The 27181-nt window shown below is 42.8% G+C and overlaps 1 protein-coding gene across 7 annotated transcripts in view; it reads left to right on the top strand.

Annotated features, from left to right (window-relative positions):
- The first annotated feature begins 1446 nt into the window (after positions 1-1446).
- Positions 1447-27181, top strand: part of Lrrc49 (leucine rich repeat containing 49) — a 106820-nt gene continuing 81085 nt past the window's right edge. The window contains exons 1-8 of one of the 7 annotated variants that reach the window (XM_052762821.1): positions 1447-3140; positions 3761-3817; positions 6093-6180; positions 11243-11440; positions 11772-11874; positions 14919-15122; positions 19473-19539; positions 25609-25752. In XM_052762821.1, coding sequence (XP_052618781.1) covers positions 3093-3140; positions 3761-3817; positions 6093-6180; positions 11243-11440; positions 11772-11874; positions 14919-15122; positions 19473-19539; positions 25609-25752 — 909 coding nt within the window. In that variant the 5' untranslated portion in view covers positions 1447-3092. Of the gene's footprint in view, positions 3141-3476; positions 3540-3760; positions 3818-6092; positions 6181-11242; positions 11441-11771; positions 11875-14918; positions 15123-19472; positions 19540-25608; positions 25753-27181 lie in introns of those variants that run through there. The other 6 variants (XM_052762832.1, XM_052762851.1, XM_052762843.1 and 3 more) reach the window with 6 other exon arrangements.

Raw genomic sequence — 27181 nt, 5'->3', positions numbered from 1 at the left:
CTTCTCCAGGGCAGGAATTAAGCCCTGGGTGGTAAAAAGTGGATGAATGGGTGACAACACCTGGGTAGCCGAGTTATTTACATCAACATCAGGACTTGGCAGCATGTGAATGTCAAGCCTTGTCCCCAGAGGAAATCCTTAAAATGAATAATAAGCTTGAGAATGTGGCCTGGAGGAAAGAGTAGGAAACATTCAAAGGGCAGGGCGGGTAGAAGACATGTGACAGTCACTTGAGGCAGTTAAATGGTGTTTTTTAAGTTATTACCTGTTTTTATATGTGTACATACACACATATGGCAGGGTGCACATATGGAAGTCAGTTCTCCACCCACTTTGTGGGTCCCGGGGGATTGAACTCAGGTCACCAGGCTTGGTGGCAAGTGCCTTTAATGGCTGAGATTTCTCAACCTGCCGTAAACAAAATCTTTAAGTTGGTGAGCCAGGGAAGACTTTGATGTTATCTGTCACTAAACAGCTGAGTCAGTGTTGACAAACACTTCACCGCATTTTCTCATTGACAGAATGGTTTTCTCATTGACGGGACGGTTTTCCAAGTTCCTTCCATCTCTAACCTTTTCAGGGGAGCTGGAAAAAGAAAAGGATGGACATACACACAAAAGGAATGCGTATGATTGACAGGGTCTTCTTCAGAGCCCATCAAGAAGACCCGAAATATCTAGAGCTTTAAATGTAGGGAATGCTTCTATGATTCATTTAACAGGTATTATCTGAACACCTTCCAAAACACACCAAGGGAACTCAGTAGTAGCTATCATTAAAACCCAGGACTTGGCCACCAAGTCCATTCTTGTAACTGCCATGCAGGACTTTATTGATGGTCCCAGAAAATGGGAGAGGAACAACTTCAGTTACTTCATGGGACAGCTGATCAAAGTCTTGGTAGAAAGGAATACAGAGGAACTAAAATCTAAGGTCAGTATTACATGTATGAACGGTTAAGGACTGTTAAACTCAGCAGGTGTAGTAGGGCAAGGACAAAAAGCATGCAAGGATGTGTAAGTTGTGTTCATAATTTTGCTCCAAAAATTATATGTTTGCATTCCAAACAGTGACAGAATATCACTAAAGAAAGGGTCTTAGGCATCCACCCAGATGTGGGAAGTAGCTCGGTATTGAAGAAAGAATATTGGTATGGTAATTGGAATACAATAAGAATTCCAGACCCTTAAGGAAGTTAACACTTCTGGACAAGTCTCCTAATGTAAAAATGATGGGTTTGGACTAGTTGAGAAATAATGTTTCCTTCAGCCCTATTATTCTACACATGTTTCATGTTCAAAGCCCAAATGTCAGTTACAGACCAGTTGACTTCTTTTTTTTAAATTAAATTTTTTATTTATTTTACATACCAACCACATTTTCCCCTCCCTCCTCTCATCCTGTTCCCTCTTCCCACCTTCTTTCTACCTCCTCCCCATCTACTCAGAAAGGGTAAAGCCTCCCATGGGAGTCAACAAAGCATGGCATACCAAATTGAGGCAGGACCAAGTTCCTCTCTGTTGCATCAAGGCTGAGTGAGCATCCCACCATAGAGAATAGGTTCCCAAAAGTCTGTTCATATGCCAGGGACAGATCTTGGCCCCACTGCTAGGGGTCACAAATAATCAAGCTACACAACTATCACCCACATGCAGAGGGCTTAGGTCGGTCCCATGCAGGCTCCCTGTGGTATGATTGAGCATCCTTTGGGTATATGCTCAAGAGTGGTATTGCTGGGTCTTCAGGTAGATTGATTCCCAACTTTCTGAGAAACTTCCATACTGATTTCCAAAGTGGCTGTACAAGTTTGCACTCCCACCAACAGTGGAGGAGTGTTCCCCTTACTCCACATCCTCTCCACCATAAGCTGTCATCAGTGTTTTTGATCTCAGCCATTCTGACAGGTGTAAGATGGTATCTCAGAGTTGTTTTGATTTGCATTTCCCTGATGACTAAGGATGCTGAGCAATTCCTTAATTATCTTTTGACCACTTGAGATTCTTCTGTTGAGAATTCTCTGTTTAGATCTGTACCCATTTTTAAAATTGAATTATTTGGTATTTTGATATCCAGTTTCTTGGGTTATTTATATATTTTGGAGATCAGCCCCAGACCACTTGACTTCTTGGCAAACTTTTCTGAAATTTAGAACTAAACATTTCTTCTGCACAATTATGGAGCCATTGTTTAATTCACGTAATGGTAATAGGGCGGAAGCCTGATTGTCTCAAAGAGGGCCTGGAAGTCTTTAAGAGAGCAAGCAGTGGTAATCAGATGCAAGGTAAGTGTAATTGTGTTTTTGGGGGTAGAAAATTGAGCAGCGGGGACAAGATGCGAAGTTCAGCTCACCAGGAACATGAACTTGAAGGCAGGTGGTATCAGTCATATGAGCTTGCGTACGGGAAGGGATTATTAGCAAGCCTAGTCTTCAGTCAGCAGCTTCACAGTTTTCTTCCTCAGTAATTTTTTTGACAGGTAGGCAGTCTTGGAGCTAAGGGGCAGGGGCTTCCAGGTCCAGCGCACTTGGTCCCTGTGCCCGAAGTGGCCTCAGGGAAGCAGGCTTCTCCTTCACTGTTTGTCTCTAGGTTCGACCGGCTGTATCCATCCTGGCCTCGGCTCAGCGGAAGTGCCGAACTGGGGTTCCAAATGGGAAGGTTCTTGGCTATCTTCATCCAGCTCTTCCCAGCGATCTCCCAGGAAAACCGGGAGATGCAGGCAAAGGGAATCAAACTTCCCGCGGGCAGAGTTGAGGCGGGTCGTAAAGAGGAAAGGACCGGAAGTCACAGTTGCCATAGCCACCGATGTGGCCAGCCTCTTCCTCGTCTTATCCTCCTCCGGATCCTCCCGCTGTTTTCACGCGGCCCGAAAACAGCCAGAACGAGGAAGTGCTGACGCACCGGGCCTGATAGATACACCCCGAGGCTAACCACTCGGACAGCCAGCAGATCTGGGACGAGGACCAGACCGGAAATGGTGGTTTCTATGGCAACCCCTGAGCGGGTTGCCTGGGAGATGACCCCTTTTGGTCTCTTTGAATCTTAGCTGTAGCATTACCTCGAAGGAGGATCGAACATCCTGGACTGTCTCCTGCCATGATTCCCGGGAAATACCGCTCCGTTTCTGGCCGGGCTGCAAACAATGTGAGCTGGGCCTTCCTGCTTTTTTCTCTTTCCAGTAGTCTTGTCCTCTCTGACTGGCGTCTTTGTCCTAGGTGATGGGCTGCATAACTGGGGCCAGGGCTGTTCAAGCTATTGTCTGACTGAGGTTAGGGGTTCGTGGGGGCTAGTCCAAAGCACTCGCAGGGTATTTGAATATGGTATGATGGATGTTTAAAATCTTGCCCAGGATCTGAGCTCCCCAGAAGGTGGAGCTGGTCTGCTAGGTAAACACTGGGATTCCTTTAGTTATCTCCCACCCCCTTTCTTTCTTTTTTCGGTTGAGAAAGGAACCTGTTCTTAGACACTCCCACCTCCTTCATTTGAACACTGATATATTGATTGGCAAGAGAAATGGCAGGGATCCAAAGCCTGAGGTACAAGGTGGGTTAAATCGGTGCCTCCGACATCTTGAGAAATAAATCAATGAAAGCTTTTAATTCTTAGACATTATTTTACAAATCTTCATAAATGATTATTAACTAGAAAAGCAAACAATGATGGAGCATTTGACGGTGTTCCGATTTTTGTGATGTCTTTGTACCATGGGGGGGGTATGTGTATATTTACATATATTAAGAGTACATTTTGTGATTTAATTTCAGGTGAACTGTGGACTTCATCTGGTTATTCAAACGTCGTCGATTCCTGACAAAAACAAAGTAAGATTTAAGATGATCTGTATTGAAAAGTTGAAAATAAATTGTTAGATAGTCTACACAAATAGTTGCATGTTTTAACAATAGATTCTGACCTGGAGATTGAGTATATCTATTTTGGTTTCCAATGTAAAGTAGATTTTATTTTCTGCCTACAAAAAGCCAAATAACCCCTCTTGTATCAACTTAGGCCATTCCATTGGTTACAAGAGTTCCCCCACCCCCACCCCTTACATGTAAACATTTCTACCAAAGGTATTTCTTAAGATTGGTTGTATGACATAGTTTAATTGAGAAATGCTTTTATTTCTTAGACATAGGTAAAATGATGGTGTCATTCTACTGGTGGTGTCTCAGGAAGAATAAAATGTAACATTTTAGGAGGGTTTCACTCGATACTTCATTTCAAATCAGAGAAGAATAACTGGCTTAGCAGTGGAAATATTGTTACGGTGTTTTCATAGTATATTGAGTGTGGGATTCGTGTGTGTGTGTGTGTGTGTGTGTGTGTGTGTGTGTGTGTGTGTGTGTGTATCTGTGTCTCTGTGGAGGCCAGAGGAAGGTGTCAGGTCCGGTGAAGCTGGAATTACAGGCAGTTGTGAGCCACCTGTCGTGGGTGCTCCCATGCTCAGGTCCTGTGGAAGAAGAGCAGTGGTCTTAACCCCAGAACCATTTTTCTACACTCATACCAATTACCTGTCATATTTTGGAAACTTCCAGAATTTCTGGCTTTTCCTTTGTTTTTTGAGATAAAACCTTTTCTTTCTTTCCGGCCTCACCTCAGCACTCACACATACTCACCCACCCTCCTGTGCTATTCATACACAATACACTTCTCCCTATAACCAAAGTGTACATTTTCAACGATCACAATTCAATTGTTCCCTAAAAAGTTGTGAAATAGACATTTCTTTAGAAACTCTATAGTATAAAGGCCAGAGTTTACAGACAGCGGCAGGAAGAGACTAAACCAGGGCCGGAGGAAGGTGAATGGAAGGGAGCCACTAGTTTAGAGGTTGCTGCCTCTAAAATGTGTACATCGCAAACGCTTCCTTGTTTGACTCCCCTGTCTCATCATTTGATCATCTCCAATAAGAGCTGAGTTAATGGAAAAGGTGCTTCTTCTTAGAATCAGGCGTAGTGGATTGCTTGTATAGCTTTCCTGATTGCCTTTGCCGGTCAGTCCTTTTCTACTGTTCAGTGCTTTTAGGAGTGCTGTGGTTTTCACCATCGTTTTTGTACCATTCACTTTTTTGTGCATAGACATGTAGTGTTCATGGTGATAAGATGCTAATGCTGATGTGGTGTTTATAGGATGGGTGAATGAGAAGCATCATAAGCCTTGGAAGATATATTTTTAAAGTTTTTATGGCTAAACATAAGAGGTCATTCTGTCCTATAAAAAATTATTTTCAGTCCTATGAAAAATTATTTTAAAAATTATTAATTTTAAAATTAATTTTAAAAAAATGTGCAACATTAAAAAATAAAAATTATTAAAATTATTCTTGTTTTTGGGGTTTTTTTTGGTTTTCTCGAGACAGGGTTTCTCTGTGTAGCTTTGCGCCTTTCCTGGAACTCACTTGGTAGCCCAGGCTGGCCTCGAACTCACAGAGATCCGCCTGGCTCTGCCTCCCGAGTGCTGGGATTAAAGGCGTGCACCACCACCGCCCGGCTAAAATTATTCTTAAATATGCAATTTCATTATGTTAAAATTTGACGTTTAAAGTATTTTAAAAATAAAAACATTTCCATTTAGCTTTTATTGTTTGCAGTTTTATTAATTGAGCAGATGATTCTTTCAGTTATGGTATTTGTGACAATTATATTTGTGGAGGGATCAGAAGTATTTTAATCTGATCTTCTATAACTGTTTTCAGTTTTATGTTTGGAATCACACCTCCCAGGCAAATTCCAATTTAGCCTGTTTTAAGGTTTTCAGCTCAGTGGCATTAAGGCCATTCACAGTGTTGTGCAACTATCACTTCGATTTAGTTCTAGAACATTTTCATCATTCCAACATAATCCCAAATTTATTAAGCAGTTGCTCCCTATTCCCCACTTACTTTAAACCCCTGGAAACCACAAATATGCTTTCTATTTTTATGAATTTTCCAATTGTGGGTAGTTCATATAAATAGAATCATATAATATGTGGCCCTTGATGTTTTCAAGGGTCAACCTTTTTTAAAGCATATTTTATCTATTGCTTTATAATAAACTTCATTTCTTACTGTTACTTTTTTCTCCCAATATCTTCTTAAATACTGTTTTGCAGGTTGAATTCAAGCTTAATAGAGAAACACCATCATTTCCTGGGAGACTGTTACAGCATGATCTGGAGAGAAACTACTCAAGTAGACAAGGTACTGTCAGGGTGCTGAGACAGGTTGGCTTTTTACACAGTATCATTTATCTTGTCTGCCTAGAACCGGAACTACAAAATGAAATAGTTCAATTGATTACAAAATTGGTTTGATATTTGTTTAAATCAGATTTGGTGGTATAGATTTACACACATACACACACACACACACACACACACACACACACACGCACACGCACATGCACACACACACACACACACACACCATAGTTGATTGCTTCCAATGCATTAAAACAAAACAAACGAACAAAAAAAACCCCAAAAAACTTATTTTAGTTTGAAAGTAGGTTGCAATAGAGAATAGGAGAAGAATGTTCTGATCATACATTAGAAATAAAAATAATGGCTAGCTAGTAGAACTGTGGATATGTGGAGAAAACAGTGGAAAGTCAGGTATACAAGGTAACCATCTTCTTCCCACAATGCCATGCAGCCACACAGCCACACAGCCACAAAGTCACACAGCCACACAGCCACAAAGTCACACAGTCACACGGCCACGCAGCCATGCAGCCACACAGCCACAAAGTCACACAGCCACAAAGTCACACAGCCACAAAGTCACACAGCCACACAGTCACACAGCCACACAGTCACACAGCCACACAGCCACACAGTCACAAAGTCACACAGTCACAAAGTCACACAGCCACAAAGTCACACAGTCACACAGCCACACAGTCACACAGCCACACAGTCACAGGCATTTCATCATTAGAAGCCTTAATCTTGATGTGAATCACTTGGGAGTTTGTTCAAAATGCAGAATCGTAGTGCATCCTTCCCCTCTTCTTCACTGTGATGTGGTAAGTTTTGGATGTTATTTGGGGTGTGCATTCACAGCACCAGGGTGGTTCTGACAAGTGTGGTGGTGATGTGGCTTGTAGACCACCCTTGGACAGATGTTAGGTAGTATGATTTGGTGGTACTTCTGAAACATGTTTTTAAAACACAAGTCAAGTCTATTTCAGAATATTTTACTCTGAGTTGAGCTAGTTATTTGGGGTGTGCTAGTGTTAATTGGTTCTACCTCTGCCTCTTAGGAGCACTTGCTTCGCACCCCCCGGCCCCTTATGCCTTCTGATCCTGTTGATTTGCCTGCCATAAGAGGGCTTTGATTGTACAGTACAGGCCTTTTGATTGTCTGTTTCATTACTGTGTTGACAGAAGGCAGTATTGTATAGTTTGAATATTGATTAATATGTCTTTTTTGTATCTCTGGGCCTTCCTCTTGGACCCATATAACTTTAGCTGGCTTTTCTCTTTCCTACATCCTCCACTCAAGACTTTGTCAATTCCTGGAACTGACACCACCTAGCTCTAGTTCCGGAGTGCAGGAGCATCAGCGCCCCCCCCCCCCCCCACCTCCCTCATTTGGTGCTGAGTGCATTCCTAGGGTGTGTGCTCTGCCCTCTCCACTGTGGTCAACATGGAGCTGCAAACTCTCAGCTGGAGGTTGTTTTATGTCTTCATTGTGAATTTCTTTAAAATTTTTGCACAGGAACATCGTGATTTGTCCCTCAGCTGTGAACAAATCTCACTTTCTCACATTTTTCTAGAGTTCAAGGAATTGTTAATTTATATTTGTATGATAAGTGAGAAAACATTACCAAATATTTCCTAATGAGGAAGTAGTGTGGATATATGATTTTGTGAACCCCAGAGGCAAAGTTTTATATATAAGACCCATGACCCATAAAATACGAAATAAAAATAAATTTAAGCAGAAAGAAATTGAATTTGCTTTTTCTTAAAAGATCCAATTCATAGCCATTCTCTGTGACAAGACACTCATTTGCAATGTCTTAAATGTGGACTTTAACATTTCCACTACACCTCTTCCATGGTCTAGGCAGTATTATGTAAAGATAGCCACATAAGTTGTAGATATTATCTTGACTTCTGTACTCAACTTTCTACAACCTAGAGCATACAACTCTGGAAAAAATTAAGTTGACAAATTAAAAAAATTTAAATTTAAATTTGTCAGGCAAGAAGACCTCTGCGTGATAAACTACACTCTCACATCTAGCCCTCCACAACCCACTTCAGACATTTCTTATTTTTAAAAATTAACCACACACAATCTACCAACACAACATAGCCAATGGTTCTTTCAGTCAAAATAAAGGAACTTGATGTTCCAAAACTAGTTTGTCTAAAGTTTAGACTTCAGACTGGTAGAGTTTAGATCTAACTCTCCATGTGTGGTTTCCTGTTGGTAGGCCTTTTGGGTGTTGCTGAGCATTATTAGCCTGTGTCCTCAAGGCTTTGTAAGATCTGAGTAGTCCAGTGACTCCTGCAGTCCCATTCAGTCCCTTAAGTGATCCTACACAGTCTGTCTGTGGGGGGAGGAGCAATGCTCAGCTCCTGACGTCATGGCTGATGAGTGGAAAATCTAGTCAGGATGTTGGTCATCAGAACATTCTCCAAGATGAGGCTCAGTGGCTATCCTCCACAGTGTGCTGTGCTCCCTGGGCTGCCTGTTGCTACCACCCTCTCATGGGGACATCCGTCCTCCAGCTGTCTAGCCTACACCACACCAGTCGTTTTAACCAGTTGTAGAGCATTTTGCTTCTGAGCATTTTGAGGCACTACTTACATGAAAATGCAGGAATTTCTGATTTATTTCTTTGTAATAGAAATAAAGTACAAAAAAAAAAAGATTTTCATTTAAGCTCCTATAAAGTGGAAAATCTCCCGATTGGCCCCTGCATCTAAGTTCTGCTGAGATGTAAGGTGAGACCAGCGGTTGGGACCTTACAGATCTGGTCAGGAAGTCAGGGGACGTGTGACAGAGGAGTGACACCACCCCTTCTGTGGACATCAAGCCATCTGGGGGCAGTCTCCACGGGAGTACATATACCCACGTAAACATGTGGCTGTTCAAAGCTTCCTATGTGTCCCAGTCACAGGATCCTGTGTATAGATTTTAAGATTTTCTTCCCTAATCATTTTTGCCTTTTGCCATCTGTGGTCGGGTGTATATCATATCAGTGGTAAACTGAAAATAATGACATTTGCATGTAAGAGGAGCTGAAACATGTGAGGATAGAATTCTTTTATTCATGAAGTGTAAATGAAACTTACTCTTTGATTTTTGCCACTGCATTCCAAGTCATGGAAGCTTTTGATCTACTGTTAAATCTCAGATTGCCTTGAAGTTCTAATAGTAATTCAAAAAAACCTAATGAAATGTTAATCAGACAAAGTGAGATTCTTTATTCCCTTGAGTTTTCTTTCATCGTGTTCTACTTACCTTGACAGCTAATCTTTATGCTGCAGCTAATCCTTGAGCTGTTTTTGCCTTTGAACTCCAAATCCCTGTGTTGGTTTGTTAGGGAATATTATTTTAAGGTGTCTTACTTTTATTTATGTTGCATTTGTTTAACTCTGTGAAGCTGTGTTACTGTGCCGGTGTAAAACACCTGATGGTCTAATAAAGAACTGAATGGCCAATAGCAAGACAGGAGAAAGGATAGGTGGGGCTGGCAGGCAGAAAGAATAAATAGAAGGAGAAATCTGGGAAGAGAAAAGATCAGGAAGTGAGAGAGGAAAGATGAGGACATCAGGGCCAGCCACCCAGTACAAGCCAGCCACGGAGTAGGAGTACGAGTAAGATTTACAGAAGTAAGAGAATGGGAAAAGCCCAGAGGCAAAAGGTGGATGGGATAATTTAAGTTAAGGAAAGCTGGCTAGAAACAAGCCAAGCTAAGGCCAGGTATTCATAATTAAGAATAAGCCTCTGTGTGTGATTTATTTGGGAGCTGGGTGGTGGGCCCCCCAAAAGAGAAAAAACCAACAACATTGGTTCCTGTGGCTTGGGGATCCTGCCAGCGAGTGTTCCTGTTACTTGACATTTGTTACTGAGCAGTGTCCATTCTAGGTGCTTACTTCTTGGGACAGCATTATTAGCTCTCTTGATGTTTCATGTTATTCAGGAAAGTGAGATGTGAGCACTGATTATCTTGTGGAAAGCATGAGATGGCCTGGTCTTGTATTGCTGGAAAGGCTAACTGATACTGATACCACTGCTTTTCAGTTAAGAGATGTGTGTGTGTGTGTGTGTGTGTGTGTGTGTGTGTGTGTGTGTGTGAGACTTGATTTTAGGCTATTTTCATATTAGTAATGACCTCCTGAAAGTCTGTCAGCTTCTCAGAAGGTTAGGTTTTCCTCTTTAGATAGTCTAAGGAGCAGGATTCTGTGGTAGCCTCGGGGTCTATCATCCTGCTGATTGCTCCATCAGGTTCTTCCTTGTCACTTGCTGCTTTCAGTGGTCGCTCACTCTACAGAGACGAATATAGTAGATATCCTCTGGTATTCAGATTTTTGGATCTTTTTATCCTTGCTTCCAGACCACTCTATAATCTTCTACTTATTTAGAATATATCTTAGTATTCACCTCTTTCTAAACTCATCTGTGATGTTTTTTATTAACCAGTAACTAGACACACTACATGCAAAGATACTGTTCTTTTTAAAGAGTAGTTGTAAGTATTTTAAAAATGTACGTGTGGATATTTGCCTGCATGTGTCTTCATCATAAGCATGCAGTGCCTCCAGAGGCCAGAAGAGGGAGTTGGATCTCTAAGAATTGGAGTTACAGATGGTTATAAGCTGCTATATGTGGTTACTGGGAATCAAACCTGGGTCTTTTGTAAAAGCAGTTAGTGCTCTTAACCACTGGGCTCCCTCTACTGTTCTTATATAGTCTGTGTTTTTGCACATTCTTCTAGCTTATTCATTTCATGTGTGTTTTTCTCCAAGATGAAATGCTTCTTGCTATCAGAAACACCCAGCCAGCAGCCTGTATACTTCACAGGGTGTCATATGCTCTTGGATCCTAGTTACAGTATCCTAAATGTGTCAACATCCACTTTGGTGTCTTTGGAACATTATCGAATAATAGTAGTAGCCTACTCAAAGGGAAAAAAACAGTGATGTGAGGTTTACACCTGCTATCCCAAACTACTTTCTGTGTCTATCCTATAGCAAAGTCATGTATTTTATAGCTTTGTGATAAACTTTTTGATATTTTGAAGGAGATGGAAGAGTAGTAAGTCCGTCGCCTCGTAATAAGTCATCATTCATCTCATCCACAACAAACGGGACAGAACCCTGTGGGCTGGACATGAGAACGGCCACAAGCTCCTTGTCAGCATTTGGAGACTCTTCCATTCAGACACCTTCAAAGCCCAGAATCCGGCAGGGCTGTCATAGTGCTGGCCCCAATGTATCTGGTAATGAGGGGCTATCATGTAGTGTATCGTGTAGTTGGCATGTAGTGTCAGGAGTCAGAATTGTAAAGGGATAAAGACAGCACCAGAGCACGTCTAGATTTTTCAGCTGACCTGTAAGGCAAGCAAAAGCTATTTGGCCCCAACAGAGCACAGAGCTTAGGGTTTAGAAAAAGAAAACAACCCCAGTGTAATAATCTTCTAGTATGGAAGCTGTGGAAATGTCTAGAAAAGATATCTGTAGGTTCCAAAGTTCTCTAAATAAACAGTGGCTCTAGTATCACAACTGTTAAGATTTGCCTTAATCAAGTGATTTGTGTATCATTTTCAATAGGTGATCATATTAATCTGGTGACCTCATCAATGCCATCATTTCCTATTCTCCAGCGTTCTTCTGAAGAGAAAGTTCTTTACTCAGACAGGCTGACCCTAGAAAGGTGAGGACATTTTCTTTTCTCCTTTTCACAACATCTGTCTCTCCTGTTTGCTTCAGGTCTTCCCTCAGACGTCATCATCCCAAGGGTGACTTTCTATGGCCACCTTCTCCCCAGATGCAGTCCCTACCACATACACATCCTCACCCCCTTCTCTGCTTTATTTCCCCCCTTAGTACTTAACGTTGTTCTCTAATATGTTAAATACTGACTTTGTTTGTTGTCTGTGACATAAGGTGTTGTATGTGTAGTTAAAGTTGGGTCAGCAGCAAGGAACCACCTTGGGAAACCTTGTTTGATAGCTAGTGGGTAATAGTAGTGATTTCTGCATTGTTGTGTGTGTATGGCTTCTTGGTCAGGGGTCTGAGTGCTCAAGGGAAGACTCTAGCCCTAAGAAGTACTTGGCTCTCACTGGTATGAAAAGAAGCCTGAAATACCAGAAAAAACAGCCTGTTCAAAGAAGGAAACAAGTCAAACTCATGGTCCTAAACAGGCATGTTGTTCGAATCATAGATGGGCTTTAAAAAAAAAAAAAAAATCCAGAGCCAGATATCAGGGTGAAAGCTGCAAGGTCAGAGAAGCAGAACAGCCAGCCACTAGTTCTTACGTCTACGACATCCTCAACCTAAAGAGAGTGAGTTCCTGTTTCCTCACGCCTTAAATACCTTTCTCTGCCCTGCCATATTACATCCTGGGATTAAAGGTGTGTGTGCTTCCTAAGCAAAGGCATGAGATCTCAAGTGCTGGGATTAAAGGTGTGTGCCACCACTGTCACCTGGCTCTATATCTCTCCTATACTGGATCAGTCTCGTGTAGTCCAGTGTGGCCTTGAACTCATAGAGATCCAGACAAATCTCTGCCTCCTGAGTGATAGGATTAAAGGTGTGTGTCACCACTACCTGACCTCTATGTCTAATCCAGTGGCTGGCTCTGTTCTCTGATCCTCAGGCAAGTTTATTAGGGTACACAATATGGTATATTGTGTACAGGCAGACATCAGTGATGGGGCAGGAGGGGTCAGAACCCACGGCCTTTAGCAGAGCCCTCCTGGGGTAGTTAGGCCACTGCTTCCTGTCTTGTTTTGGTGGCTTCCTATCTTGTTTTGGTGGTTTCCTGTCTTGTTTTGGTGGCTTCCTATCTTGTTTTGGTGGCTTCCTATCTTGTTTTGGTGGCTTCCTATCTTGTTTTGGTGGCTTCCTATCTTGTTTTGGTGGACTGGCAGGGATTCCTGGGGTAAGGGAAAGTGACTTTATTTCAAGACATAGAAGTTTGCGAAAGGAAGGCAGTTTGTGATTTTCCCATGTGAGTAACAACTGATTCAAAGACAGGCGTTGAGGCTTTCACTATGAGAGACAGACTGAGCAGGGAGGGTACGGTTCAAGGTTGCTAAGAGCAATGGTACAGACTTCAGCTAGCATATCTGTAGTCATTTAAGTTATAGTTTATGTAACAGAAATGTCAGCTGTGAGAGTATAAAGCATGGGATGAATTCTAATATGAGCCACACAAAACTGGTACTATTGCCTGTGGTTTTTACTTTTCTTTCCTTAAACCAGTTTCTCCAGAGTCTCTTTCCCCCACCTGTTCTCTCTCCTTCTCTTCCCCTGCCTCTATCTATCTCTCTTTCTGAAACAGGTTCTCACTCTCTATCCATTGCTGGCCTAGAACTCACTGTGTAGATCAGGTTTGCCTCAAACTCAGATACCCATCACCTACCTCTGCCTCTGCTTCCTGAGTGCTGGGATGAAAGGCGTGCACCACTGTGCCCAGCTGTAAGGGTCTGTTTTTAAAGCATGATAGCTTTATAACCATTAATATTCCCTTATTTTTTCCTGCTTACCATTTTTTTCATTGCAAAAAGAATTATGATCACTTCCATATTCTGCCTGTGTTTATAGCATCTGATTTGTTTTCTTCAAAGCTTCTATTCGTGTGATTTCACTGAAGGGATGTTTCTAACTAGCCACACTAATATTGTTAATGCACAGAGCGAGCTGTATTTTCCTTGAAGAGCATTTGACTCTTCATGCAGAATCACCCAGGACCTTCTCCTTCCCCATGTTATGACATGGGTCGAATTCTTCAAGGGCCATGAACTTATTTACTTCACATACGAAACAGTCCAGCTTTTTGCACAGAAGAGGTTCACTGTTTTAAATACAACTAAATAGACACAGAATTATGTTTTCATCTGTTCTTGTAGAACCATGAGGGCTCTGCAGAGAAAGCTAGTGTTGGACAATCGAATCCGGCAGCCAGCCCTGTGAGATGTTCAGTAAGGGTTGCCTTACAGTTAAGGAGCTTCATGTGGAATTTTCCACCAGTGTCCCCTCTTGTAGATGGCAATATTTCTTCTCATTCTCATGAGCATTTTGTGAATCAGTAATTCTAAAATAAGCTCTTTGGTATGGTTTGTGCTCCCATGACTTGGTCGCTCAGAAAAATTTCGCCATCAGTGACTGATACCAAAGACATTTTTTCCCCTGACTTTGTGACTTGGTTTGACCATCTAAACCTTTCCCCGAGAAAACAATTACATTTTAAGGTTTTTGATGTTAATGTCATGTGAAATGAATATTAGAGACTCGTTTTAAAATACAGTGTGAGTTTAGACTTTACCTTTGTCAGTGTCTTCTGGCTTTTGGTTTTTGTACAATTTAAATTTAAGTCTCTTCCCTGCGGGCAGGAAGTGGTCCAAATTACTTTTTTCTCTTTAAAAATACAAATTTACTTGTAGGCATGTGTGCCTGAGTGTAGGTCTGTGTAGCTCATGCATTCCTAAGCCTGTGAATGTCAGAAGAGGACTCTGGACTCCCTTGAATTGGAGTTACAGGCACTTGCGAGCTGAGGTGAGGTCCTGGGAACTGAACCTGGGTCCTGTGTCAGAGCAGTAAGTACTCTTAAGTGCTGAGCCAGCTCTCCAGCCCCAACTTACCTTTTCCTCCTCAAAGCCTGGGTGCACAGACATGCTGCTGGATGGTGTTTGACAGAGGAAACGGGAAGGGCTCGCTGCCTCAGAATCTTACTCCCTTCATGCTTTTTTCTAGACAAAAGTTGACTGTGTGTCCTATCATCGATGGGGAGGAACACCTTCGTTTGTTGAACTTTCAGCACAATTTTATAACTCGGATCCAAAATATTTCTAATCTACAGAGGTTAATATTCTTGGATTTATACGATAACCAGATTGAAGAAATCAGTGGGCTTTCCACTCTGAAGTCCCTCCGTGTCCTTCTGTTAGGAAAAAACAGGTATTTGTAAAGCAGTTTCTCTGTGTGTGTGGGCATGTGACGTGGGGGTGTGCACTGTACACGTGTGTGCATGTGTGTGTGTGTGTGTGTGTGTGTGTGTGTGTGTGTGTTTAGGAACAGATGCTTATGTGTGCACATGCCTGTACTGGTGCTCACAGTGTGTGTAGAGGTGAGAGAAGGTCCACTGGTGTCCTGCTCTGTCTCTCTGCCTTTTCTTCCCGAGGCAAGGTCTCTCGCTGAACCTAGAGCTTGCCTTTTGGGTGTGTGGGTGGGCGGGGTACTAGACTGGCCAGCCGGTGAGCCCCAGGATACTCCTGTTTCCGCCTCTGCAGTGCTGTGATTCCACACTGATGCACCCAGCTTTTGTGTGGGTGTTTGGGATGCAGAATCAGTTCTTTGTGCTTGCATGCAGCACTCTTAGCCGCTAAGCCCCCGGGGAGCAGTTCTGGCTTGTAGCCCAGTAGAATCTGTATAGTGTTCAGATGGTAAGTCCCAGCAGAGTGGTACTTACTGTAGGTATCATTAGAGGAAAGCTCAGCAGAAGTCAGGGGTAGCACACCGGCCATGCATGCATGGGAGCCTGGGCTTGAGTTCCACACTGGAAGAATCCATCCTGGTTTTGTTCAGTGGGACTTTGGCATTGCTCCAGCGCCATGCCTTAGACACAAGTGAGGGGAAGAGCCCAGCTTTGACTTTATGATTTCTTAGGATATATATTAAGCATGTGTGCTCATTTGAGGCTTGTGTGTTTCTTGCTGTTCTTGTTAGTGTTTGCCTGAGAGGGACATTTGCTACTTTGTGATTGTTGGTCAATTCTTTTTCAGAGAGTAGTTCCTGTATGTTTTATTTGAATATTTATATTTTTAATTTTATATATGTGTGTGTTTTCCTGAGTGCATGTCTCTGTACTGCCTGTGTGCCTGGTGCCTATGGAATCCAGAAGAAGGTGTTAAATCCCCTGGAGCTGGAATTGCAGGCCATTGTGAGTTGCCTGATGTGGGTGCTGGGAGTCGAACCCAGGTCCTCTGTGAAGACGGCAGGTGCTCTTAACAAGGGTGCCATCCCCTAGCCCCTCAGTCTGTTTGAGTGTCGCATCTTGTGTCCTGCCCCAGTCCCCTTTCTATAGCTCCATCAGGCAGTAGCTACACAGTTCCTGACTCATGGCCTTGAAATCACTTCGGACTTGTCATTCAGTTTTACCAAATAACTTTGGATACCTTAGAAGAAGGATTAACAGAGTCTAAAAATTAGTAACACTTTTTGTTTTCACCCTTTGCAAGGTTCATGGCTGACCCCTGATAACAGAGCAATTCGTAAGAGAAAATCACAACATGTTTATATAACTTTATGTGACATGGTAGTCTTCAGATAAGAAGACCCAAAGAAACAGATTAAAAGTTACATTTGTATTTGTAGGTTTGATGGCTCATGGGCAACCTTAGAGGAATGTCTTGGACAGAAGGAACATGGTCCGTGGTCGTAATCTGGACGACTCAGCTAGCCCTTTGTGCAGTCCCTGCCGTGGCTGTTTGCATCCCTGTTGTTTTCTGTTTATAAGCAGGACTCATCTGGACAGAGGGGCTCCAGATGTACTCTTAGGGATGTAGGTCAGAGAGTCTTTGTAGGGCCTGGAGGGAAAGTGGTTGGAGGAGGTCAGTGTGACCTTCCTGCCTCTCCAGTTTTCTTTTCTTTCTTTCTTTCTTTTTTTTTTTTTGAGACAGGGTTTCTCTGTGTAGCTTTGTGCCTTTCCTGGATCTCACTCTGTAGACCAGGCTGGCCTTGAACTCACAGAGATCTGCCTGCCTCTGCCTCCCCAGTGCTGGGATTAAAGGTGTGCGCCACCACCGCCCGGCCCAGTTTTCTTTATTTCAGCTTAAATTATATAATATTCCAAGTGCTGTGTTTGGAGATGTTGTCTTCTTAACTATATTCTCAAGGTCATGTCCCAGAATTTTAGGATTGTATTTTCCCCTGATGTTTCTCTGAAAGTTTCTATCAGTGTAGTTTATTAGTTCAAATGTTGCATTAAGAATTCCACTAAAAAATAAATTACAGAGTTTGAGGGGCTGGAGAGGTAAGGTAGCTCAGAGGCTAAGAGAGCATATTGTTCTGGCAGAGGACTGCAGTTTATTTCCCAGTATCCATGTCAGGCCTGTCCTCAGCAGCCTTTCACTCCAGCTCTAGGGGATCTGATGCCCTTGTCTGGCCTCTGTGGGCAGGGCACTCACTTTCTCTCCACACACATAAACACATAATTTAACATAAAAGAAAAGAAAAAGAAACGTTTCACATAAAGAGAATTTGGGAGATTATAGAGCCATAGAATATTAAAGTTTAAGGTGACCTCAGAAGTCAGTCCTTTTCATTTTAGAGATGTGGGAATGGAGTGGCCGGATGGATCTGGCATAGTCAGCTGTGTATAAACTACCACACACCAGGAGGATGTTTCCAGGCAGCTTACTGAGGAAAGTGAGGAGAGAAGCTGACTTTAAGGCTTTTCTTCCAGTTGGGCCTTGCAAGCTTCCACAGACATGCCTCCTTTCTGGTTCTTAGTGTCTGGTCCTTAGTGTCTGGTCCTTAGTGTCTGGTCCTTAGTGTCTGGTCCTTAGTGTCTGGTCCTTAGTGTCTAGTTCTTAGTGTCTGGTTCTTAGTGTTTGGTTCTTAGTGTCTAGCTCACATTTATTCTCTAGTGCCACTGCCTGAATGTCTCCCTTTTCATCCTAAGATGAAGATATTCTCGAGAAATACCTGTGATTCCCATCTCTAATTGTAAACAATATTCAAATGCTGATCCTGGTTGCATCAGTTAAAATCATATCTCTGTTCTTCCTGCCTGTTTCTGCTTTTTGGTTTCTGAGAAGCAGTTTGTTCATCTTGACCCAGAAGACAGCATTGTTGGGCCTTATTGAAGGCCTTGGGGTTCCTACTCTTAGGGACCCAACATCCTCTGCTAAGTGCTTGTTTTCTGCAGTAAAAACAATTTAAGAGTCTCCTCCTCTTCCTTCTCTTCCTCCTCCTGCTCTGTCTTTTTATTTGCTTGCTCTGCACAGCTGTATTTTGATTTTTACTGGAGACACTGTTAAACAGTTGTTGAGCTGCTAGTGCCCATGCATCAAAGGGAACTGTGTTACAAGACAACATGCTAGACTCTCCAAGATCAGGTGTCTCACAAGTATCTGTTGCATACACCTCTGATTCCTAAAACATCTGCCAGTGCTCCTGGCTGCAACATCTGCTGACATAAGTCCCACAGACTCTTAGATGAGAGCTCTGGCCAGCAGAAGCCATCTCCAGCTGTGTGTTGTGGATGACTTTCTGTCTCCTGTTGGTCAGAACGGATTTCCCTACCTTCTTTTGACAATTACTGAGGCAGTGGGACCAGAGCATACAGGCTTCTGGGTTCAGCTGGCCCATGGTGGAGTTCCTTCAGTGCCATTTCCTTTGTGTCCTCTAAGCCCTGAGGTCTCAGGTTCACTGTCATTACATGATTACCCAGAACCTTCAGTTCCACTTTGCTGTGATAACTACACATGGGTGGATCAGAGAGCTCTAACTACACATGGGTTCCATTGGTCCTCTAGATCAGAGTGCTCTGGATGATGACAAGTTCTGTTATCCCTGGAGAGTAAGTTTCAAAATGTTAATAGCATGATTCTGGGCCTGGAGAAATGGCTTGGTGGGTAAGATCCTTGCCACACAAGCATGAGGTTCTGAGTTCAGATTTCCACTTAAAAATGCCAGGCATGGTCATGTACACTTGTAACCCCCGTGATGGGGAGTGGAAACAGGCAGATTGTAAGGGTTTGCTGGCCAGGCAGTGTACTCAAAATGGTGTGCTTCAAGTTTGGAGAAACACCCTGTCTCAAAATGCAACCTTGGGGAGGAAAAGGATGTACTTGGCTAACACTTCCACTGTGCCTGGCACTGCCTCCCCCTCCCCCACAACACACGCTTTGACTGGAGGTCAGAAGTAGCGTTGCTTTCTCTAAAATGAGCCATTTCTGCATCTTTCCCCAGTGGCATGCATCTGTTACTACTCTGTGCGCATTCAGTGGGAGATGGAGAGTTTTTTTTTTTTTTTTTTTTTTTTTTGGTTTTTCGAGACAGGGTTTCTCTGTGTAGCTTTGCGCCTTTCCTGGAACTCACTTGGTAGTCCAGGCTGGCCTCGAACTCACAGAGATCCGCCTGGCTCTGCCTCCCGAGTGCTGGGATTAAAGGCGTGCGCCACCACCGCCCGGCCAAGAGTTTTAATATTAAAATGAGCATATCTTTCTGCCTCAGCAGCTTTGATTCAGTCATAGATGTGATGTATCTACATTTCTATTCAATTCTGCTTATTCTCATTTTCAGAATCAGGAAAATCTCAAATCTGGAGAATCTAAAAAATTTAGATGTCTTGGACCTTCATGGAAATCAGGTATTGTACAGCTCTTCTTCTTCCCTCCCTCCCTCCCTCCCTCCCTCCCTCCCTCCCTCCCTCCCTCCCCCCTCCTTCTCTGAAAGTCTCCAGCACATTTCATGTTATAAATGTTTCCAGTATCATGCTAACATTGAATTGTAAGAGTCACTTTACGAATTCATTGACTTTCTAAGGTCTTCAGCCTTCTAGTGCAGGGTTTCCTAGTTTCTTAGAAATAAATCACAGACAAGACCCTGGGGATCTGTCTAATTATGACAGTTTTTATGTAGGCAAACTCAAGAACTGTAATCTTCCTTCTGCATCGGTGTTTCTCATTCACTCTGCCTCTTATTTGTCAGAGGTCATCACTGCCCTGGATTTCGTCATGCCCTTGTGGGTTTTTAAGTTGGTTTGTAATCATAGTAAAATTTTTATCTTGTAGCATACTTATTAGTCAGGATTCTCTAGAGGAACAGAAATTGTATCATGTATCTGCTGCCTAGTTTTATGTGAACTTGACACAAGCTAGAGTTATCTGAAAGGAGGGAACCTCAAATGAGAAATTGCCCCCATAAGATCAGGCTGTAGGCATTTTTCTTAATTAGTGATTGATGTGGGAGGGCCCAGGCCATTGTGGGTGGTGCCATCCCTGGGCTGGTGGTCCTGGACTCTGTAAGAAAGCAGGCTGAGCAATCCATGAGGAGCAAGCCAGTAAGAAGCACCCCTCTATGGCCTCTGTCTGCATCAGCTCCCGCCTCCAGGATCCTGCACAGTTTGAGTTCCTGTCCTGACTTGTTTTGGTTATCTACTATAATGTGGAAGTATAAGCCAAATACATCCTTTTCCTCCCCAAGGTTGCTTTGGTCATGGTGTCTCATCATAGGAATAGAAACTAACTAAGGCAGTGTGTGTGTCTGTATTTTATTAAAATGTCTCATACACTATAGTCCAACAATTGTGGTCTCCCATTGGAGAGAACAAAAATCTGCTAGTTGCTTAGTCCACAAGGCTGGATGTTTTAGCACTCCCAATCTGATGCACAGGCCTGGAGAATTCTGGGAGAGCTCCTGGTCTACAGTTTACAGTGGAATCCCAGAGAAGTTGGTTCTAACACCTGTGAAGGAATGCAGCCGACCTTGCCAGCAAGAGTGAGGGCAAGCAGGCAAAAAGCAAAGGTTCCCTTTTCTGTCCCCATTTATCTGGCTGCCACCCACATTTAGGGTGGATCTTCCCACTTCAAGTAATCTGATGAGGAAAATCCCTCTGGAGTGTTTGTCAGCCTGCACCTTAGTTCATTCCACATCCAGGCAACTTGATGACCAGATCAGCAGTCAGTCATACACACTATTTAAAAACTACCATGCAGGTGAAGCATTTTATGATGCTAATACTTTTAGTAAGACTATTTTGATATAGAAATAGTCTTTTAATAACTTTTAAGTTATGATATACCTTTGAGAATTTGCAGGCACCTGTAACGAACACTGCGTCACTTGATCATGTGCAAGTGTCATCTGCTGGACACTGTTCAGGCAAACACTATGCTTCATAGGCTCACCATACTACATATCTTACAGCTTCATGCTATCAGAGTCCGATACTAAGATTGCACGTTTGTATCAAATAGTTATTTCCTAAAGTTCCATAGTCACAAGGAGGGAGTTTGAAATGAGAATCTGAGTCTCCTTTTAAAATACCCAACTTCAACAAGCAAAACTGGTGTTTCAGAACGAAGAGGGACAACCTTTGTGGTGTTAGGTCCCTAAAACATCAAAAGGTGAACCATTCAATACAAACATCAAATTAGCATCAGGGCCTGAGAGACAGCTGAGGGGTAAAGACATGTACTCCCAACCCTGAGTTCTATCCCTGGTTCTTACATGGTAGAAGGACACTCTGACCTCACTCATGCTGGGCATCTGCATGCCTTCTCCCCTAAATAAAATCGATAAATGTAAGAAAAATAAATAAAGGGTAAGCACCAGTTAAGTGAAAGTTGATGATCTTTAGAATTCACTCTCATTAGCATTGTGGGAACCTTTCTGGAGTAAGCATTCAACACCAGTGAGGGTGGAGGAGAGGAGATGGCACCAGTGGACCAAAGCCAGGACAGCCCCTGAAAGGCTTCAGTGCGAGATCCAGTTTGTAACCACAAGGTGGGGGATTGAGCAAGCGAGGTGTTACAGACGCTTACATGGCCGTCAGCAAGAGGCCTGTGTGGCCGCCGTCAGCAGGTTGTTAAGGGCAACGACCCTTTGTTTCAGCTGTGTCTCCAGGTCACTCTGTTCCAGGTAGCAAGGGAACCCGTGTGTGGCAATAGGCAGTCCAGGTGGTGCTGTAAGTGAATCATTAAATAAATCAATATCTAATAACTGGTCTTTTCTACCTTACTATGCTTCATTAGAAATTAAGATTGCCCAGTGAGCATAATGTTCAGCACAGTTGTCTCATTGGTATGAAAGTATTTTGAGGAGTGGTGATTCTGGTCAAGAAAAGGATCGAAGGGTGGAAAGTGATGGGGAGGAGCTGTCTTGGTTTGCTTCCTATTGCTGTGATAAACACCATGACCAAAATCACCTCAAGGAGGAAAAGTTAAAGTCAATAGTCCGTCATGAACGGCCGTCAGACAGGAACTTAGAGGCAGGAACTGAAGCAGAGGCAGTGGAGGGATGCTGCTTACTGGCTTTCTCTTCATTACTTCTTCAACCTGCTTTCCGATAGCAGCCAGGACCAAACTGCCCAGGGGTGACTACACACAGTGGGCTGCGCCCTCCACTGTAAGTCAGTTAAGAAAATGTCCCCACAGACTTACCTACAGGCCAGTTTGGTAGGGCCACTGCCTCAGTTGAGGTTTCCTCTTTCTGGATAACTCTTACTTGTATTAAGTGATAAAGGACTGACTGACACAGGGGGAAGTTGTTCTCTGGAGAGAGGACAGTTGGGACACTAGTCAGAGTAATCTCACAATGGGGACACTTTAGTGGTATGTCTGTGGTAAGGTAGCAGATCGAATAAATATTTATAAAGTAAGAACATTAAGACTTAGCCTTCTCCATGGTGAATACAGAGGCGTCTGGGAGATTGGCTCTAGATGGTTTCTAATCCAGATTTTGAGCTGGCTTGCCAGACTTTGTTTTCCTAGAGATTCTTCAAAAAGATACATATGTGCTTCTAGAAGATTCTATTCTTTCAGTAATAGCTTTCTCAAGGAGAACATACCTTTCCTGTGGTTCACAGACACTGCCCTTTCCTTATCCAGAGTGGGAAATTTGTCTTTATCCAGACACCGGAACATACAGTTCTCCTGATGTGTTCAGAAGCCCTGGACTCTAGTCACCATGGCTCACAATTAGACCTTCCTTTTCAACATTCCCATCATCATTTTGTCTGTCTGTGAAGTCTCAATCAAAGCCTTTGTGTGTGCTCTTTGCACACTCTTTGCCTACAGCTTCTGTCACTTTCTCTGTCCTTGTAATTTTGTCCATGGCTGAGAGAATTACTGACTTTATTCTACCACTTGCTGTGACTTATGGAATTGTAAGAAGCCAAATTAACATCCCTAGTGATCATTTTACAGATTTATAGATTAATGGGTCTGGAGAGATTGCTCAGTGGTTAAAACCATATGTTGATCTTGCAGAGACCTGGGTTCAATTCTCAGCACCCACATGGTGGCTCATGACCATCCATAAATCCAGTTCCAGGGGATCCAATGCCCTCTTCTGACCTCCAAGGGCACCAAGCACACATGTGGTACACATACAAACATGTAGGCAAAACACGTATACATAGAAGATAAGCAAATATTTCTAAAATTATAGACTAATACTTAAATAAAAGCACTAACAATGTTTCCAAAGTAAAAATAGCAGAAAAATGCAAGAGGCTCTGATTTAGGCCCCACAGGTCTATGAGGAATTAGAGAAACAGTTTCCTAAGGGAACGTTCAGGAATATATATAGAAGAAAGAACTGCTGTACTTAGTCAAACTTAGTTCATGAAAACAAAAAACCTGGCATAAACCACTCGAGTAAAGAAAGGTTCCTTTTTGCTCACAAAGGTTCAAATCTAAAATAAGGTGGCTGCATTTGGGCTTCTGGCAAAGCCAGGAGAAATCATTAGAGAGAGCATTCACATCTTGAATCAAGAAACAGGAGAGGAGGGGAGGTTGAGGTCCCATAATCCCCTTCAGGGGCGCATCCCAGTGACCTAATGACCTTTCTCTAGGCCTTACTTCTTAATACTCATGGCACTCCCTGGTACCTGCACCCTAGGAACCCAACCTTTCTATGGGGACTTGCGGGGCACACTGACCTCAACTATAGTAACCCATTTGTGTCTTTCTTGTGTCTTGGCAGAGTTGGCCATTCATATTTTCAAACTGATTCTTTTTTCTGTTATAATTACAGCTCCTGTCCATCTCCACACCTGTCTCTTTCACACTCCTATTTCTGCTTTTTCTCAGTATTTCCGGAGAGTTTTTCAAGTTTGTGTTTATATTACTAATTTCTTTTTATACAGTCTCTGTTATAATTTTATTAAGTCCATATATTTCAAATTACATTATACATTTATTGTCAAATGTCTTACTCTGTATCTTCTTTTTTTTTTGAGACAGGATTTTCTGTGTAATTTGATGCCTGTCCTGGATCTCACTCTGTAGACCAGGCTGGCCTCGAACTCACAGAGATCCGCCTGGCTCTGCCTCCTGAGTGCTGAGATTAAAGGCATGCGCCACCACCGCCCGGCTACTCTGTATCTTCTTGTACAGTTCTATCATCTATAAGTCGCCATAATCTGGACATTTCTTTTTAAAATTTTACATAACTTTATTTTGCTTTAAATCAATTAGATGAAAAAACTTGGAACAAATTTTAGACATAACCACAGGTTACCTTCATATATTTTCCAATTTATAATACACCATTGCATATGTCTCTTCTTGAGCTTAGAAAGATACAGATATTTGTTGGTTGCAAAGAGTCCACATAAATGGAAACTGTATTATGAATCTAAAAAGAAAGCCTTTTAGCAAACATTTGCTTTGAAATGTTAGATTTAAAAAAAAATCCAATTGTTATAGCGATGTAAATGAGCAGATTTGTATCTAACGAATGAAATTATTCTTTAAAAAAAGATTTGTGTGTGTGTGCGCATGCTTGCACAGGTGCCATGGAGGTCAGAAGAGAGAATTGGATCCCCTGATGCTGTAGTTATAGGCAGTTGTGAGCTTCCATGTGGGTGCTGGGAACCAAATTCTAGTCCTCTGCAAGAGCAGCAAGCTCTCCCAGCCCTGGGGTGTCTTTCCAGCCCCGAGACATAGCCCCTTAATGAAAAGTGATACATTGAATAAATCTCTGTTCCCTAAGGATGTCCTGTGAAGAGGTTGATGAGTACCTCTCCCACCTCCCGTGTCAGAGACACTCAACCTTTGGGCTGTGCTGGCTGGGTAATAATAATGCTATGCTTGCCTCACTTCCTGAGAACTTAGGCTGCTCTGCTGTGGGCCCATGCTTCTGTGCCTCTGTGGCTTCCATAACCTAAGTTCTTCTGTTCTGCAGGCCAGTGCCTACTACATTGCACTCTAACTGAGCATTGTCTCCTGGCCTGAGCTCTTCTGTTACAGAGTCCATCTTTTCCTCCCACAGGGGCTCCTATCCCAGTCAGACTCCTCACTGTCCTCAAGATCCTGGTAGTCCTGTCCTTTGCTTTTGTTCTCAAAGGCTTGGTGTGCCTTGTCAAAGCATTGTGAGCATGTGACTTTGGACCAGAGTCAGTTTCTGTATGACAGGTAGTGTGTAGATGGAGGAGCTGGCAGCCTTAGAACTGCTCCAAGGGACTCATGGTTATTTGAGGAAACTGATGTTTCTCGATATGTTTGTTAGGGTCAAATTGTCACTAGGATCCTTAGCTAATTTTCACAAGTTGAATGACTTCATAGGACTTGCAGTGAGATGCTTAGATGGACTATGAATGTCTCGGTATAAACTTGTCATTAAATCTAGTGACTTGAATATTTTATTTTTGGAGTTTTATGACATGCCCATGCTAATCATGCTTCTCCCTGCCCTTTTCTTTTTTATACAGATCACCAAAATTGAAAACGTTAATCATTTGTGTGATTTGAGAGTTTTAAACCTTGCCAGGAACCTCTTGAGTCACGTTGACAATCTCAATGGTCTGGATTCGCTAACTGAACTTAACCTCCGACACAATCAGATCACCTTTGTGGTGAGTACCACAGTGACTACAGATTCACCCTGCTTCTCTTTGAAGGAAGTGATGATAGTTTAGCCTCGTGTGTGTAATGCCGGAATCTGAAGTTATTTAGGTTTTTTTTTTCTGAATTTAAATTGTGACTATAACTATGGAGCTTTGTAATATGTTGAAAAGAAGGTGTTTTCTATTTTCAATGGTAAATATAAAATTACAAATGGTAGAAGTGTCCTCTAGATGAAGCAGCTGGTGTTCCTGACTACTGCTCCTCATCCTCTGCCATGGGTACTGAGTTAGATGGGAAGGGTATTGGTGAGTGACAGCTGTACCCAGGAGAGACACAGAGAGAAGACGTAGAGGTCCATGTGATTGTCTCCTGGCAGTTCTCAGGAGGCCTCTTGATGAAGGAAGAGTGCACAGGGCTGCAGAGGCCTACTTCGGGTCTCAGCTTTACCCCTAATCAGTTGTGTGACCCTGGTTGAGACACTGGACCTGTCTGGGTCTCATTTCAGATTGTTTAAAAATGAAGTAATCGGGCTCAGTTGTCATTTGTGTCTCTTGGCTTGCTGACTGTAAAAGAGGACATAACAGCAGCTTAGGACAGTGTGTGAGCAGAGGAGAAAGAGACATACATATTGTGGGGACAAATCCTGAGCCCTCAAACTGACTTGAGAAGTGGTTCTTGGGTCGAATGACTCTTTCACAGGGGTCGCCTAAGACCATCAGAAAACACAGATATTTACATTACAATTCATAACAGAGGCAAAATTACAGTTTTGAAGTAGCAACTGAAATGATTTCGTGGCTGAGGGTCACCACAACATGAGGACCTCTATAGACGGGTTGGTGCATTAGGACGAGTCAGAACGCCTGGGCTTGACTAGTGCTGTGATGGCAGAATCGTAACAGTGGGGCTTCAAATCATGTGATGCTCTCCTCCTCGCTCCATTATGAGAACTTGACCTCCTCTGCTGTGGTGTTAGGACCTGGGTTCAGTTCCCAGAAGCCATAGGGTGACTACCCTTACTTCTTCCCCTGTAGAAGGACTTGATGGTTTTGCTGGAAGTGGGCAACTAAATAGTAGCCTGCTGTGGAGGCCTTGTGTATTAACACAAAGGTGGGAGGAACTAGAAACACGTCTTCAGTTTTATGATAAGATGCCAACCCAGTGGACTTGGCATCATCATCATCATCACTTTAAAAGTTTCCTTTGTGTCAACACTGGAGGAAAGCTAAATTTGGGCTCTCTGATGTCATTCATGAGCTTTTAAAGGCACGCCCTTACAGAACCCCTTCCTTAGTAGAGAATACAGTGTGCTCTCTGTGGTGTGCAGATGTGGGAGACAGATGATGCTCCACTGTATGGATTGGTTTCACTTTCATTTCTCCCAGAAAGTCTAAGGGAGCTAGTGCTTTGGCTTCTGAAGAAGGATACATCCAGAAC

The sequence above is a fragment of the Peromyscus californicus genome, unplaced genomic scaffold (assembly GCF_007827085.1).
Source record: "Peromyscus californicus insignis strain IS unplaced genomic scaffold, ASM782708v3 Scaffold_11__1_contigs__length_118956290, whole genome shotgun sequence".
NCBI classification, from domain to species: Eukaryota; Metazoa; Chordata; class Mammalia; order Rodentia; family Cricetidae; genus Peromyscus; species Peromyscus californicus.
The sequence above is the reverse complement of the archived record's forward strand: the minus strand, read 5'-3'. Positions and strand labels throughout refer to the sequence as shown.